This window comes from Aptenodytes patagonicus, chromosome 3 (assembly GCF_965638725.1).
Source record: "Aptenodytes patagonicus chromosome 3, bAptPat1.pri.cur, whole genome shotgun sequence".
In the NCBI taxonomy this organism is placed as follows: domain Eukaryota; kingdom Metazoa; phylum Chordata; class Aves; order Sphenisciformes; family Spheniscidae; genus Aptenodytes; species Aptenodytes patagonicus.
Window position 1 is genome coordinate 76,496,796 of NC_134951.1, and position 17,523 is coordinate 76,514,318.

Sequence of the window (17,523 nt, forward strand, 5' to 3'; positions counted from 1 at the left end):
TGAATTTTTACTGCATTTCTCACTGTTAGCTGTGTAGACCATCAGATGCAACTGACCCTTTAACTGAAGAGAAATGTAAAACAGTATCAGACTCTTCAGGCCTGTCCAGTATTCCACCGAAGAAAAGTGTCTTTATTTTACTGTTCTCCTGCCTTTCTTCACAAATGCCTAGATCATTTTATTAGCAGAAACTACTACTGGTTCCAATTCTCATTTTTAGATACTGTAATTTATGGGGAGCTGATGTCTTACAAACACATGCCTCTCTCCTGTCTAAAAAGACAGAAATAACTTACTGAAATTCAATTGTACTAAAAAGGAATGCATTTGCCTGTTATGCATCTCTATGCTCACTAATGTGCTTCTAAAAAGTTTTACAACTCTTGCATTCCAGCTGGCCCTTGGACTACGAGTACATTTTCACTGAGGTGGTAAAAACAGTGAAACAATTAACTAAGACATAATGTTAATTTTATTTAATTTTAAATGTTTCCTATGGAGTTACTGACTCTACATGAGGCAGGAAATAATGAGAATCACTAGTCTGCAATTACATTCCATTAGAGAAATCGTTACGTTTAGAAAACTCCTACTGCACAGGAAAAAATCTCTACTGAAAACACTTACTTGCTGAGGCATCCCAAAACTTGATTGACCCATCAGCATGCCTATGAAATATTAAAAAATTAATAAGATGGTAAAATGGTTAGTTGGAGTGTTAGACCTCTTTGCTACTGATTAGAAAAAATATGGCTAACATTCTATTTTTATTAGTATTCTTAGTGACATTATTTTCACAATTTATTGGAAGCCGGTATTTTATGAACATGTGCCCCAATTACTTTGGACTGAAGGGATTAAAAAAAACATTTGGAGGCTAACTCCCTGAAATTCCACTGTACTAATACTAATTTACCATTTTAAATACTGATTCCAGTTACCTGCATTTCCCATAAGCAGTTTGGTATACCTTACCATGTGTTGTTTCTTAAAAGATGCCCTTTATTTGGAGCGACACAAAGGAGATGCCTAAATATACTGTATTTCAGTGTAAATGAGTCACCTAACTTGTTTATTTATCCTTGCAATTGAGAATCAGATGACTAGGTTTTCAGGACTTTCTCTCAAAGTCTCTGCAATGTATAAAGTAACAGTAATCCTCATTAGGGCTAACGGGCTGTTCTAAAAAAACTAGTGGTGCTCTCACTTTCAGTGATGCACTGCACGGTTATAAATTAAATTTTGTTTATGCTCCTTAGAGTAGTATTAGAAGGATCAGTCTCAAAAGAGATCAAAATGAACAGATTTAAGTATTTGATTGTCCTTTTTGAAATGAAAATACTTGGCTTCCCTTTGAGAACTAAACTCAATAGCTATTTAATGGACTTCCTATGCTTTAAAACACTAGACTGTTTTCCAAAAGTTAAAGAATAAAAGTTTCATCCAGGATATTTGATAGCAAGCATACATAATCACAATACCACATCATAATAACAATCCCTGTAGAACACGTGCTATCATTTTGTTCCTACCTTCTCTTCCACATTTTGCTTTACTTTCTTGTTAACGCCTCAAGATGATTATGCAAATGACTTGTCTGGTGAACATAATTTCTTACATCATTCAAACCACTCTTAGAACATTTTTTTCTATAAGAGGAACAAAATATTCTCACTTCTACTTAATCAGATAAGAAAGTTATTACTACACTATGGTGTCACTTACCCTGTAATAATTATCTCTGGATAGCTCTGAGTGATCAAACCCCAGTTGCCTCCACTGATAGGCCATTCCTGGAAGATTAACAAATACACTGAGGAAGAAAATATCATACAGTGCAAAGTTAAGCCATTGAAATTACTGCAGATACTGCAGATTCCAGTATTTCACATGACTTCAAAAAGTAATTAGACACATGCACTGCAGAGAGAAAAAAAAATCAACAAGGGCTATAAACAACACCCCTGCTCCAGGAAGTCCCTTAGCTTCCAGCGATAGGGCAATCGATGGGAGCACATCAGGAAAGCATGACTACAGGCTTGACGTACGCTGTATCCTCCCTAGATATCTGCTATTAGCCACTGTCAAAGACAGGATAATGAGTCAGACGGAGCTTTGGTCTTAGTATGGCCACTCTTACATTGTTTAGAGCTGTTGGTTTTCAGTATTTTCAAATACATATGTATGTACTAGATGTTGTACCTTCTTACTGTAACCTTGACGTTTCTGTCGAGCGCCAACTGAATAGAGTGCAGGTATGAGGTCCACAGGACAATCAGCAAAATATTCACAACAGGTGACCGGAGATTCATGTATAGTCAAAGGATAGGGATTCTCAAATATAGGGTACCTTTAATGGATGAAAGGGGAAGACTGTTAATCTAGGAAAAACTTTTTTTAAAAAAAGTGCAGAACACAAGCAAAACACTAAAGACTAAGTTTGATTTTTTCGTATAGAGGAAAATAAATGTATATCAAATTAATTATGAACAAATATACTATGCAACTTTACTGCTCATCCAGTACACTATCAAGATACTGTAGTACTCTAGACGGAACCTGAAGTTTGTACTGTTTCTAGAATATTTCTAGAACACTGCTATTCCCTATAGTTTTATTTTTTTAAAAGCTTACTATTTTAATGGCCTGTGGAAAAACTGAAGTTACCAAGTGCTAATTGTAGTAATATGGAGCTATGAATTTATTTCCAAATCTTCAGTCTATTCTTCCAGGGAGAAAGACAGGAAGACTCCACTTCTCACTTTGTATTATTATACTGTTCTCAGACAGAAAGTTGTCCAGCACTTTTTATAACCTACTTGCAACTCCAAGATCACTTTCTGAAAGTTATAGATAGCAACACTCAGTTACCAATTAGAAGCAAACGCACACACACCACCCCACCACCACCTCCATCAGAAAAATAACAGAACCTTAATAAGGAAAAAAGCCAATAACAGAGGTAAATATATCTGTGTTCAAAGAATATTTATCTCCAGAGAAATGCATACTATGCATATGCTTTTTTTTTTCCTTTTTTTTTTTTTGAGAGGCTAAAAGGGACACAGCTTCTCAACCCATCTAAAGGAAAAATTAGCAACAACAGATGAAAACATTCTGCATACCAATAACTTTATACAATAACTTTTTATCTGGAAAGCTAAAACAATCTTCTAAAAAACTGAATAAAAAGGGGCTTAATTTTAACAAAATATGATAAATCCACATGACAACACAGGGCAAAAGGAAACCTCCTGTAGCAAAAAAAAATCTGTTAATTTTGTTGCTTTTTTCAGGTGTTTAACAATTAATACCTTGCAAGTCAATCCTAACAAAGACCATTGTAAGTCTTCCAAAAACATAACTGCTGAAGATTTTTTAACATGAAATGGAACAAGCCTTAACATAACTTCAAATTTCAGGCACTGCAAACTATTTCACTTAAGAAAAAGCCTTGTACAAACCCTTTTATTTCAAGCTCATTAAAACTTGTTTTATTAATCTTTCAACATCATGAATGTCGGAAGCTTAATGCCATTGGTATATGAGAAAAGTTTTGGATACGGCATATGGCCATGTAACATTGGGAAAATCTAAATGAAATCACTCAGTAGCTGCAGAGATATTAGGACTAAACTTGACCTTCTTCCAAGTTCAACAGAGTCTTAATTATCTAAGGTATCACCATTGACTTTGAGGATACGTATTTACAGGTTTTTGTTTTGCCCTAGAGGGATGTTCTTCACAAGAATTTTTCTTCATTGACCATTGCTGACTTTTAATCAGGAACACTACAAAGATCTTATCTGTCTGGTTCCTCTGCCACTAATCCCTTAATAGTTAGTGTTACTGCCTATACTAATTTCAAAACCCTTAATAAAAAAATTTGTAGGATCCAGAGTTTTTAATCACCACCTAATAGAGTATACTGACTGTTCCATGGACAAAGTAACAAGAGACACAAAATGTGTTAGGCAAGTATTAGTTGTGAAAACTGTAATAGGATACTACTTTTAAGCAACCTCTTACCACAACAGTAAACCAGGGAGTCGATGTTACAATTCTAATTTTATGTATATGATATTTATTGCATCAGTATTGAATTACTTTAAGCAATACAGATAGCAATTCATTTGGCAATAAAATCAGCAAATATTTATGCGATGACAACACTCAAGTGTCAGCCAAAATTACCTGGCTTATCTGAACAGTTGTTTCCCCTGCTCCCTTACCCAAAATTCCAAGCTCCCCTCATAGCACTAAGGAATCAACTTCAAAATAAAAACTGTGATAATTAAAAAGCAGCAGTGATCTGTGAGTAATTTGTCGGTCAGTCAAGCCTGGAAAAAGTCGCATAATATTCTACTGATCTACTACATATTAACTTGAGAAAAGTTGGTCTATAAAGATTCTCAGTTCCGCTGAAGAAACCTTATATTTAATATTCAAAATTTTATGTTCTGGACAGAGAAGTATTATGGTAGATTAAAAAGCTATAGAGCAGAACAACAGGCTGATCACTGCAGCCAACCATTAAAAAGACTACACAAGGTTCTTACCCATTTTGTGCAAGGTCAATCAGTACTAAGTCCTTTTCTAGAAGAACAACTACAGCATATGGTTCCTGAAAGTCTGAAAAGAAGAAAGAAAAAGAGTCACTTATTGGTAAACGTAGTTCTTGCACACACAGCCTTAACAACGTGATCAGTCCTTGCACTCTATCAGTCAAGAGTAGAAAAGCCACTTAGATGACTATAGTTTCTGAAGATACTTTATACACTCACCCCCCTGAATACTCCAAGTTATGTTTGGAAAAGCCATGCTCTCTCTTTAATTCAATATTCTCAACTCTCTTCCAATTTGCCAGAACCATTTAAAGAGCCCAAATAACAGGAAAAGGAACACGCAGAGGAACCTGTATAAGCAGTATTTTTGAGAAAGAGCCAATTACTGAACAATAACAGCCTCCCACTCCCAAACTGCTTTTCCTCACATTCAGTGGGGTTTAAATTCTAATTGCTTACAAAATATATTGAAAGACAGCAGACTTGACACTAAAATAAGAAAATTGGAAGGGTTTCCAGAGTTTATCTTGTCCTCTTTCAGGCAGACCTGAAATTCTCAGCTAAGCAGTTTTATACTCTAATGGAAGTTGACAGCTAAAAACACTCGTCATTGGCAATATAATACTATTAGTTTGGGACAACTACCTAAACTATGATAAAAAAATCCCCTTGCAGAAGAGAGATTACAGGTTAGCGATGATCTTCATGTGAGTATTGGAATGAATAATGTCACTAAAAGTTAAGAGTACTACACAAACGCTAATCAAGATTTAGCATTGACTAGAAAGGTCTTATGTGCTCAAATAAATATTGATGAACACATCTGCTGCAGTAACTACAGCTTAAAATTGTCATGCTACTTTTTGTCTGCACACGTTTTTGGGATTTAAAAAGAAGGAAAAACCACGCAACCAGTAATCAGCATTCTTCTAGAAGCAAAAGAGGTTTTATAATAAACTATTCTATTTGACACTTTGGGAAGTAAAACATACTTCAGAGAATAGGGATAACAGATATTGCTGCTGCAGTCTGATCCCCACAGATAAAATGGAAAGGCAATAGTAACGAATATTCTGATGGGATAAAACTCCAGAGAGAAGAGGTGAAAGTACTGAGAAAAATCTTTACGGGGCCTACCGTTAGGATATGGCGTTTCACAGAGGGTTAGAAAATCAACAATAGAATAATCCATTTCTAGCACAGCAGTACTTTTCCCATGCATAACTGTTAAACAGGGTCTTCTTCCTACAGTGTCATATGACAAGCCTCCTGAGAGAATGATGAAAGGCTCCCTGGAATAAAGCAGAGGCATTTAGGATCAAGCCAAGATAATACGTAAAAGAGATTGAACTTTATAAGGTTACAAAAGCTGCCCAATGAGGTATCATTAAGCAGAGATACATTAAGAATAATGCAAACCAGCTCCTCCATGCAACATGTAGCTTGGGTATGTGTTTCAAAACTTAAAAACCAATAGTTAGAAGACTAACTCAAGTCTTCTGAAAAAGACATCTTTTCCAAATCTTTCGTTCTACATTACTTATTTAACCAATCTTTGCAACTGTTTGCCAAGATGAGATTTTTTTATTTTGTTCAACTTTAGAATTGTTTCTTTTCTACTGAACTGCAGATTCAGATTTGCCAACAGCCCCATTACTTCATAATATAAAATATTCCAACAGGATCAGGAAGAAATAGTCCCATTTATTCCTGTATAATATACATACACCCTAATATATATATACACACACACCCCCTAAATTTTGAAGGATGAACAACTTTGCAAACAGCCTAAAGTAATTTTGCAGTCACAATAATATGACTGTCTTGGAGAAGCAACCAGCTGCTTGATAAACTTCAAAGACCTAACATCTTTTAAGAAGCACGGTCATATATAAATGCCCATAGTTCTCTCATCACACATTTACTCTAGACATTTTATCCATTTTCCCCCTTACCACCATGAACAAATTTCAAGGAACTACTTCCATGTCACAGACTACTCCTACTGCATAATTAAATGGCTGAGTACAGCAAAGCAAAAATATTTCTTCTGGTCTTGAGAAAAGAGATTAGACGCTTCCTCTCAACAATTTTTTAAAAGTCTTTACAGAAACATATTTTTAAATACATTCACATTTTCTCCAATATGCACATAATATACAGTTTAATATTTCATTTATTGAAAAACAAGATGAAGTAAACATTTTTTACTTGGTATTTTCTTCTTTCCCGATTATCAAAAGTCACTCATTTTAATACTGTATGTTTAAAATAGAGCATAATACCTTTTAAAGAGCTGTTTATAAGTATACAGTTCAAGAAATTTCACCCATTATTGACAATTGCCTCAAATTCCAGGTTGTATTTCTGGAGGAAAAATAGGTACTTAGAGAGTGAAATTCCTCTGATCTACTTTTATGCTCACTTTAGGTAGGAATACTACCCTTTGTTTGTGTCTACCTTGGAAGCAGCTAGTATGTCAGTATCTGGAGAAAATTTGTAGGGGAAAAGAGCCATCCTGACATATTGTGAAAATGAGGCTGAAGAGATCTTTTATTTTTTATCTTTTCCTATAACACCATCTTTCCCGTACTGTCTAAATGGCCTTCACTAGTTAGCATTTGAAACACAAATATGACAGGTTAGGTACATCTTTCTTTTTGAAAACTGCGCGTGACGGGTTTAGTTTATGCACATGCTGCCCTTCATGAGTTTAAGGCCTGGCTGAAACGTGCTCTGTGTTTGTAGCATTGAAGGTAAAGCAGACTGAAATAAGCTTTCAGTTTCTACAATTATTTCACAATCTTCCTTCAGAAAGCCCTATGGCTGAAGAGTTGAGAGGATCAAAGAGTTCTGCTGGCTGAGGAAGAGACCTCAAAGGAACGGCCGTAAATTAGACCACGGGTCCACCAACTTCAATATCCTGCCTCCAACAGTAGCCAAAAGTGTATTTCTAGAAAAGGAGTAAGTTTTCTCCAAGTTTTCATTTAATCTCAATTCTTCATATTGGAACTTCACACAATCTTTTATGGTCAGGTCCATGAAGTGATTTCTGGAAAACGACAAACTTAAATTTAACCTGGTATTTTTCAGGATGTCAATGAAAAGAAAGATCCTGGTGTGATGTACTTGCAGTATCTCATTGTGCTGGAATGATTTATTGCAGTATTTTTTGTCTTCACAAAATCATTAGGTTTTTAAACAATAATGCTGCCAGGACAATTTGCAGTAATTAGACTTGCAGGTTCACAAAGATCATCTGACAATAGCAAAGTGACAAATTTCAGTTTTGAAGTTTCATACATCACAGTGAAAACTGCATGCTGTTTTCTCCTGGTTTTATTTCTCAAGGTAATCAGGTTGCTTTGGGCAGGCTTGCCAGAGTCTGTATCTTTATGAAGCAAAGAACGGAAGAGCTAAGAATAGATTATATGGATTACATGGATCTGTCACACGGATTTTTCACAGAGGAGTCAAAGATTAAAGTTGACTTTAGTCTGCCAGAAAGACTAATGGAAGTTTGTGTATGAACTTCATATTTTCATGAAGCCATGGATTTACCACGAACACAAGCTGTGTGTTTTCTAATTAGAGTTGTTCTTCAGTTGTGATACACATTAAAAGGTTAGTGCACATGAATGTTAAATAGAAATGCATAACTTTAAAAATGGTACTTTACATAATAGATGAGATTGATCCACCTTTGATAGTTACATTTTACCTACCTGAAACAATGGAAAACATTTAACAAAAATTAGTGCTCAGCTCTTAGAGAATTGCTATATAGCATTTTTAGCAGCTGCTAAGACAGAAATTCTTCTTTGGAACAGTTCTGCTTCAGCATGTATGGAAGCAATCCCTCTACATTAATTTCCTCATCAGATACACCTGTAAAATCACTTGGGGAACACTATAAAAAATTCACTACAAAGGGGGGCAATGTTTCATTAAAAAAGAATTTCAGAAAACACGGGATTAGGTCTTGCAGTGTATGAAAACATAATACAACTGAGAGCTGAGTGGCTTACAACCCTGGAGGATGTTTCTGCTCAATTTTAGAAGTAAACCATCAAATGTCAGTCAGTTTCTGGCAATCTGGATGTGAGAGAGAACAGTATATACAGAAGTCAGGCCACTGGTACCAGTTGGCTTACTTTTCAAACATGGGTGAATTTGTCAAGAAGTTAATCCCTAGTAATAAGGATGGAAAAGACTTCAAGAGTTAGTTTAGCTTAAGACTGGAAATCTTGAAGTAGTAGTGAAGATAAATTACAAATTCATTTTGGGAAGTGTGCTTTTGAACCGACAAGCTCACACAACAAAATAGTACTATTCAAACTAAATTAACAGATCAAGAACTTTTACTTATCTGGAGACCTCATTATTATTGTAAACTCTGGGTCCCAATTATATACATCCATCTTGCTAAGAGGTACTGTTCTACAGTTAGTCAATGACAGCTGCATTAGCTACCAAGACAATACACTTTTTGATTGTTTTACAGGGAGACTTTTGAGCTGTAATTTCTATTATACAGGGCTCTAGTAGCAAAGAATAAGCTCGGGCAATTTTATCATAATGCTAGTATCAACCAGAGTAAATACTATAAGGGACTGAATCTGGAGAGGTGGGAAATGGCATTAGGAAGCTCAAGAGCTTCTCTAGATTCACTTTAGACAGAAAAGTATGCATAAAAGGCAACATGGAAACCATTTCAGCAAGCTCAACCTACCAAAAGGTAACCTACCTTGGAACTCAATGCTTCACAAAGAGATGGAGTATTTTAGATGAACTTAAGTGACTGGAGAAGAATGGCATTATGCTCTGGGATTGGAAAATTATGCCAGTTTGCTCAAGGAATATACCAAGAGCTTGCCTTTCGACCTCCTCGCCCAGGTACAAGACAACTGTCAATAGTAATCTTCCTACATATATTCTCCCAGAAATAAGCTACAGACATACTATTGCAGGGTAAACAACTTTGGCTTTGGAGACTTCACAGGCACTATCTGCAATAGACTTAAACCAAACAACCCAACAACAGAAAACCCACAAACTTAGAGGATAAACAGGTAGTCTGTAAGAACCAGAAAAAACCTCACGTCCTCCTGTTTCCCCCAGTCCAGCTTCACAACATGGAGAGCATAATGGAGGAAAAAAGTGAGAAGGGATTAATAAGAGCTGCCACAGTAGAAAGAATAGTGTCTGAAGCCCCTACTACAGGTTGCAAACAGTTATGTTCCTTCCTTCTGTGTGGTTCTGGACACCTTTTCTCAATGGAAGTCTTAAAATTAGAAGTACTCAGTGTTTTTCACAATAAAGAAGTTAATCGAAATAACTTAAATATACATTAAACAGTATCTCTTAAATACGTTGTAAGCTTTCTGGTTTTGTTTTCTTTTGTGGGTTTTTTTGGTTTGTTTTTGAAGAACAGTTAGAGCAGACTGCTATAGAAGCAAGTTTATTTGATTTGTTTCGTATATTCTTTCAGTAGCTAAAAAAACTTTGGTCCTGTCCAGGAATGATTCTCCTCTGTGCTACAGAAATTAAATGATGAACAAATAACAGTGCTTTAGCTAAAAGTTAAAATTGTACTATGTTCATACCTAATCAATTTCAATTGGTAAAGAGAAAAGCTATCAAAATTTTAAGCACTGAAAGGTATTCTGCCTTGCCTTAAAATTCTTGTAATAAGATTACAACTGAAACTGAAAATTCAACTGCGAACTGAAGTACATGTAGCAGTAAGTGAATGGAGATTTTCAGTGCACTGCTTTACCACCAGAGTGAAAATTGGGTTTTTTGTGGTTTTGGTTGTTGGGTTTTTTTTAAGTAAAGCTCTGGAAGAGTATCACAACAGTTATAGATTTATAAGCACACTGAAGATGGAGAAAAGAGAAAACATTAAATTGAAATGCATCAAAACATTCAGTTTGGATGAACACTGGAAAATGACAGATGTAACAAAAAAGCCTACACTAGGAAAAAGTAGTCTCCCCAAAGAGCTATATATTCTTAGAAGTTATACTAGAATAAGCTCCTCTTTAAGCTGTGTGAAAAGTCAACTAGTTTTCATATTGTAATATTATAATTGCATAGAACAAGCTTTGAACTAATCTTTTCCTTCAGAATGACTATTCATAACAGAAGGCTTTTGATTGCAGAAATTGTAGCTTGCTGAAGCTGTGAACTTTTGGTTATCTCTATCTTCCTTTAGATCAGCTTTTGACATTTCAGTTGAGAAAGGAATATGCAGACAGATGTAGACTGCTGCAAGTAAAATATGGCTTTCCAACTGATCATAGATGTTTATACATCTGGGAAGTAGCCACAGTCTTAAATTTCTGTTTACCTCACTTTTAGCAAACAATAAAAATACACAAAGCCACTGATATTCTATGTATGGGTATACCAATATATAGTAGAAACCTGTATTACATCAATTAAGTAACAATCTTCTGTAAACTTAAATGCCTGGAAAGCAAATGAAAACAATATGTAAACCCCCCCAAAAGTCAAAGAAAATAAAAAAATATGAAAAAAATCAACATTTGCAAATAGCTGAACAGGTTTCAATGAATATTTTATCTTTATATTGCACTTTTTACTCAAACACTTTAAAGCACTTTAGAACCATAAATAAAAGAAATTCCATACAGTTCATGAAATCTTTCAGTCCTAATTGCAGTCTTGGTAACAAAACATGCTACTGTAATTCCATCTGAGCCTCTTGTTGCAATTACTGCTTTATTACACTCTCAATGTGCATAATTAGGCACAATTCACTACATAAATTACTGCATTCTACCAGAAAAAGCTTCTGTCAGTAACATTTTTTGGGGAGGAACACATATTCAGAATTTAGAATATTCATATCAGGCTACTATTTGTGAAAGTTCAGTTTTTCAGGTCTGTGCTTCAGTGTCTTCTGTGCTTTATCAGCCTTTTTTTCTTTAATATTCTCAAAAGATTGAGCAAAAATACACGAGTGTACAGAAGCATGGAAGAAGCATGTAGATAATGCATTAGAAGTATCTTTACCTAAGTTAAGGTTTTTACATAGTAATTTTTTCACGTTTTGTAGTTTATTCAGCACTATCTGATTTATCAAAACTATTTCAGCTGTTTTACCATAGCTCAGTGTCATCAGGATATATATCCCAACAACTGGGAAACAAAGTACATTCCTAGAGAGCTGCATTTGTTTTACATATGTTAATTTTGCATACAAAACAAGTCTTACCCAGCTCTAGTTGTTTTATATTCCACTTTAAGGATAGGTTTGCAGGGTTCTGGCTTCTTTCCATCCTTCAGCTGCTTTCCTAAAAGTGAGTTATTTTTATATTAATCTTACAGTTCCATAACATGACAGCAAATTATGAAATTCACTATGCAACTTGCAAAGTAGAACATTCATACAAACATATATTCAACACCTCTGACAATTATAGAGTATGCCTTGGAATAATAATATTAAAGATTTGTTAAAACTCAATACACCAGCCTAGAATATTTAGGTTTATGTTTTTTTTGTTTTTGGGGTTTTTTTTGAAGCGCTGTAGAATATTTGTTTTCAAAAATATAATCCTCCCCTAAAAAAAATTGTTTGAAGTAGCACTGGGAGATTTAAAATTTATCTCACATCTACCATTTGCAATTAAAACTGGTCGGCTTACAAGTAAAGTGAGGTTTATTCTGAGTGTTATCATTCAGGGCTAAGACTTGAATTTAAACATGAAGGCCTGCTCTTTCTCTACCGTGCACTATTAGCAACTAAAGCTTCTACATATACAGTTTCCCATGGAGTCAGTAGAAATTAAGAGTATGGTGTAAATGTGCATCTTTTCTACCTGAACATTGATAGAGTCTGATCAACTGTAAAGTTTTCTGCAGAAAATTTAATTTGCAGCCCAAGATCAAAATAAAAATGTTTATTAAAAGAGGCCGAAACATTAAAAAAGTTAGTCTTGTCTAACTAGTTTTACTACTACAGTAGCAGTCAGTTTTTTATTTTTTGACTTCTACAGGATCATATAGAAATCCACAGCTTCCTTTCTACACTAGTCCACAGCCAGCACAGTAAACATGGACTTGCTGGGGGCTCAAATAGGTAAACCAGGATGCTTAACACCTTATGCTTATAGCATCTTGTACCATGACTATTTCCTCACAAGTTATTCTCACTGTTACGTTCACACTTAAGAATCTGAGGTAAATAAGTTGCTGAGACATGACTTAGACACACCATGTAAACCTGGCATTTGTATAGAACATTTTTGAAGAGCAGCAACATATTTCACAGAAGAACAACATATAATGTTAATTTCCTAGATTAATGTTAATGCAAGACGTTTCAGAAGTGGGAACATCTTACCAGATGCTAGTTTTACTCTGTTAGAAACCTTTCCAAGAATTTATATGGTAATCTACACATTTATACATGAAACAGATGCTTGCTTGTATGTATTTTAAACAACATATGGGATTGTAATGTCAAGCAACAAGCAAGCCCTGTAAAATATGCATTACTTAATTTTGAGATCAATGCCATCATGTGAAAGGCCAGCTTAAAGTTCCAAGAATTAGACAAAACTGCACTGATTTGGATTCTTATTTCATAAAGACTGGGCTTTTTTTTTTTTTAATGAAATCTATCAGAATTTGATGACAGAAAGCTTTTTACTTGCACTGCAAGTGTATTTTTAATACTTGGTTTTGCAAAACACACTTCTATTAAAAATAAGTTCTCTGTGTTTTAAAAGCTGCCAAACACAGCGGGTATCCATTTTCACCTTACCGTGTGGTGTGATTGTCTGGAATGGTTTAGTAGGAGATTTTACATTCCATATGGTCAAGGTACCATCTGAGTGACTACAAATAAATTGTTTTCCTTCATGATGCCAAGCCACAGAATGGATAGCCTATGCAAGAAAAGAACAAAAAACAGAACAGTATTAGCCGAGTATCTTAGTATCATTCTATCCTTACTCCTTCCTCAATGGCATTAGACAGCAAAAGGAAATCGTAGATAGTACTAATTAAATCATACTGCTCTTAGTATGTCCTAACTTACCCATGGTAAGTTTTCCATTTGTAAGTACTTCTTTCAGACATACTTTATCCATCAAAATATTGTCTTCATTGTAGTGACATGGTTAAGGGGAGGAAAAAATCCTCCTCAGAGTGTAGTATTAAAGTATTTTTCAACAATGGGTAGCATACAGAGAATAACTGCAAGCACTTGCTTGAACTTTACTAGCCAAAACTTATTATTGGGAAAAATACACTGTCTATACAAAAAAATATCTACTTGATGCAATTAAGTCAAAGTTTTAAATGGCATTTTGAGATGTCTATGCAGATATGCACGAGACAAGCATGGGCTGAGAACGTAAGTAAAACAAGAACTGAAGTAATAAGATTTTTTGGAAATGATGATGAATCATAATGATGAAAACAAAATACTAGCTTGAATAAGCATTCTAATGTTGCAATGGCAGTTCTGAGGTACAGGAAAGTGTAGGAATCTACCAGTAAATCTTTCCATGAATACAGAAACATCTTTACATTCATAAAATTAGGAATGGAATGATTAAGCCATGCCACATGAAATCTTACTGCAGAAAAAAGCTAACTAAATGAAATCTAGTCACTGCCTTAAGGTGAGAAAAAAGTAAACAATGAAGCAAAGAGTACAAATAAGGCAAAGAGATTAACTAGTAAGAAAAGATTGGTGCCACTTCTGTTTCCCACATCTCTATTAGTACATGGAGACATTATGAAACCATTAGGTGATGTTCAAGGGAATTTTAGTTATAGCATGAAAATATCAATAAACAATGAAAACCCAAAGTATTTCTCTACTACCCAGAAGGTGCAGAAGGAAGCATTACCTGCTAGAAGTACGGAACTTTGATATTACTGAGAAGGTAGATTTGCTTAATACTTAAAGACATTACTCTAGGTAAACTGAAAGCAGGACCTGAATATGTGAAAGCTGATGGGCTGTACCACACCATCTTTTGAGTGGATACCCTCAGTAGAGATTCTATCTGTAAACAGGGCTTAGACTCACTCCAACTCCTCAGGGACCTAGGGATTTCCTCTGTGAGGAAACCTGGGTGCGTGAGCAGTAGGGAACCCTAACCAGCAGTGAAAGCTTCGGCAGTAAATTATTAGGTAAAGAGCAAAACACACAAGACAGATCTAAGCTAGCTTTGCCTAAAACTGATTATATACACATCAGATCTTCACATTTCATAAAATTAGAGAAAAACAAGACAGTTTCCAGCAATATGATTGGGAGAATCCAGAGATTAAATGACAGAGGAAAATTACTACACTACATGTGTATAATCTCCAGTAATAACTTTTCCAACTTAAAGTAGTAGAAGATCTGGATATCTGTAAACTACAGATTAACTAAGTTTAGTATCCCTTAGTGATAATAATCTTGTTCCCTATGTAGTGTGGAATCACTATAGATTTTGTCAGAAGACAGATTCATGTGTAGATGTGATATTGGTACAATATGTAGCTCAAACCTAGACATCTCACATGAAGTCTCCTAGAGTCAAAGTGAAATAGTCTTGCTCATTCTGTAAGATAAATTTTTATTTAGCAAATAAAAGCAGGTATTATAAAAGAAATTTTGCATAAATGTTGAAGATTTGTTTTTATTTACCAATGTAGTACCAAAGTCAGGGATCAGCAAGTTTGAAAGTGCAGACTCAGTAAAGCGAAGGTTGCATTTCAAAAATCTCTTGTCACTAAGAAAAGAAGTTATCTATACTACAATTAGCAATGCAATGTAGTAAGTATGTTTTAAATGCTCTCCCATGTGGAGTCTAACCCTGAGAACATTAGGCAGCCCATAGTGTAAACGGAACAGTTTGATACACATTTATTAGAAATAGATCTTAAGAACCAGTAAGAAAGCAAGACTTATAGAATGAAGGATAAATCTGAGAAATGAACACTTTTTCCTTTTCTTGAAAAAGAAGGTCAAGAGGAAGGAAACGCAACAACCCATTACTGTTGAAATGGCATTAATGCTTATGAGCATAAAAAGATCTGATAAGCTGAGCACAAAGGAGAAGGATAACTGCTATCACTTAATTTCTACAAGGAACCTGATGGGATGGAAAAAACACTGAAAGAATAACGAGGCCTTTGGCTTTACGGCTGTTTACTGTCTAGTTTTATAGATCATCTGGTTACATTTAGCAATGCAGCTAAATATTACTTAAAGCATAACAAAAACATTTTATGTACTTTTAAAATAATCCAACTAACAATTCTGTGGGCTGAGCATGATAAACTTTGGTACAGAGCACTATCCTTTGCTAGTACACAATTCACATTTTGTAAGTCTGAAAAATAAAACCAGACCTATAAGCAGCTGTAGCATAATCTCTAGGTATACAACAGGCTAGTATATCTGCAGTGACAAGTCAGTTACAATGAAAAAAGTACAATAACCTTAGGTGGCACTAGTTGGTTGATATCAATAGCCTCAATCACCAAAACAGAACTGATAACTGAAAAATTATCCCAATACTCAAGAGCAAAAGTTTTGACATTTTTTTCCATGGTTAATATTAGTGCTAGAATTTAAAGGAAAGCATAATATCCAAGATAGAAAAATCAGGCAGAATCCACCGAGGCTGAAAATCTATACATAGCTTCTTAGACACTAAAATGTAATTTTCCATGTATTTTTTTCCATTCCACACCCCCCCCCCCCCCCCCCCATACTGATCCAGAATAAAACTCAAAGTTTTAATCATAATTCTCATCTTGATTTAAAACTTCATCTGGTACCCTTTTGGGCAGCAGTATGCTTAAATCAGCTGGTGTTGATTCAACTGTGTCTCAAATATTTTTGTGGAATATATCATTGGTCATATGGATCGCAAACAGACAGTAACCCCTTGTGATAATGCACTAGTACCACTGAGGACTTGATATATTTAAAGGCACAAGGCATTTGTATCCTTAAGAGGAGTTGTCTGCACAGGTAACTCAAGTCCTGACCTCACTAACATTCTGAATCCTTCCACTTACAAACATGCACCGAATACAGGGAATCTTTACAGGAACTTACACAGAGAATGCCCTATAAAAAAAGCTTTATCTAAATAAATCTTTAAATTTACTTAATTATAACTAAACGTTTTTTATCAAAAGTATTCCTACTACCCCCCTCACTTTGATTTGCAGTTAAGGTAGCTGTTCTGGACTATATGTAAGTTCGTTTCAAAACTTCTGAGACAGTTATGTGCTTTATGGGGGGGGGGGAAATCAAATCTTACTTTTTTGAATAACAAACCCAGCATGATTGACTGCAATGTCCTACATATGCCAAAACTTATCCAGAAATGTGGAAACTAACCATCCTAGAGTATTATGTGGAGACAGGCTGTGCACAAAGGAAGCCTCACTTTCACCAGCTGTTCCACGATTATCCCGTGTGGAAAAATGACTGCTAAACTGCCTGCAAAGAAGGTGTACATATCTGATTTTCAGAAGGAAACATTCTTGCAATGACTGCAATGGTTACCTGAGTGAGACTGTAGGACTGAAGTGCAATCACAAGTAAGAAACTGAAAAAGTCTGAGGAACAAAGTTAAAAGCATTTATATGCAAGTCTCCTACAGAAATAGCTTAAGTAGATCACTAGCTTTTAAAGAGATTAATGCATGTTTAAAAACATTTTATGAAATTCAGTTTTACTGCTGCAATAGCTTGTCAATATCCCTAGAAATCACTATTATTTCTTGGTTCTTTAAAGAGGTACAAAAATTAATAATTCTAAAGACAACTTTACAATTTGAGAACTTCATCAATACAGACTCAAGTTTTGATTGTATTTTTCCACCAAGGGGATTTAACTGTTTCAGTTCATAATACACATATACTAAAAACCCCTTTCTTTTCAATTCCTACAGACTTA

At 35.0% G+C, this 17,523-nt stretch overlaps 1 protein-coding gene across 5 annotated transcripts in view; it reads right to left on the reverse strand.

Annotated features, from left to right (window-relative positions):
- Positions 1-17,523, reverse strand: part of STXBP5 (syntaxin binding protein 5) — a 115,396-nt gene that overhangs the window by 44,262 nt on the left and 53,611 nt on the right. For all 5 annotated transcript variants that reach the window (XM_076333893.1, XM_076333895.1, XM_076333894.1 and 2 more), the window contains exons 8-14: positions 13,366-13,489; positions 11,812-11,890; positions 5,703-5,857; positions 4,560-4,632; positions 2,203-2,350; positions 1,726-1,793; positions 628-668 (exon numbers count right to left, since the gene is read on the reverse strand). In XM_076333893.1, the coding sequence (XP_076190008.1) occupies positions 628-668; positions 1,726-1,793; positions 2,203-2,350; positions 4,560-4,632; positions 5,703-5,857; positions 11,812-11,890; positions 13,366-13,489 (688 nt within the window). The remainder of the gene's footprint in view (positions 1-627; positions 669-1,725; positions 1,794-2,202; positions 2,351-4,559; positions 4,633-5,702; positions 5,858-11,811; positions 11,891-13,365; positions 13,490-17,523) is intronic.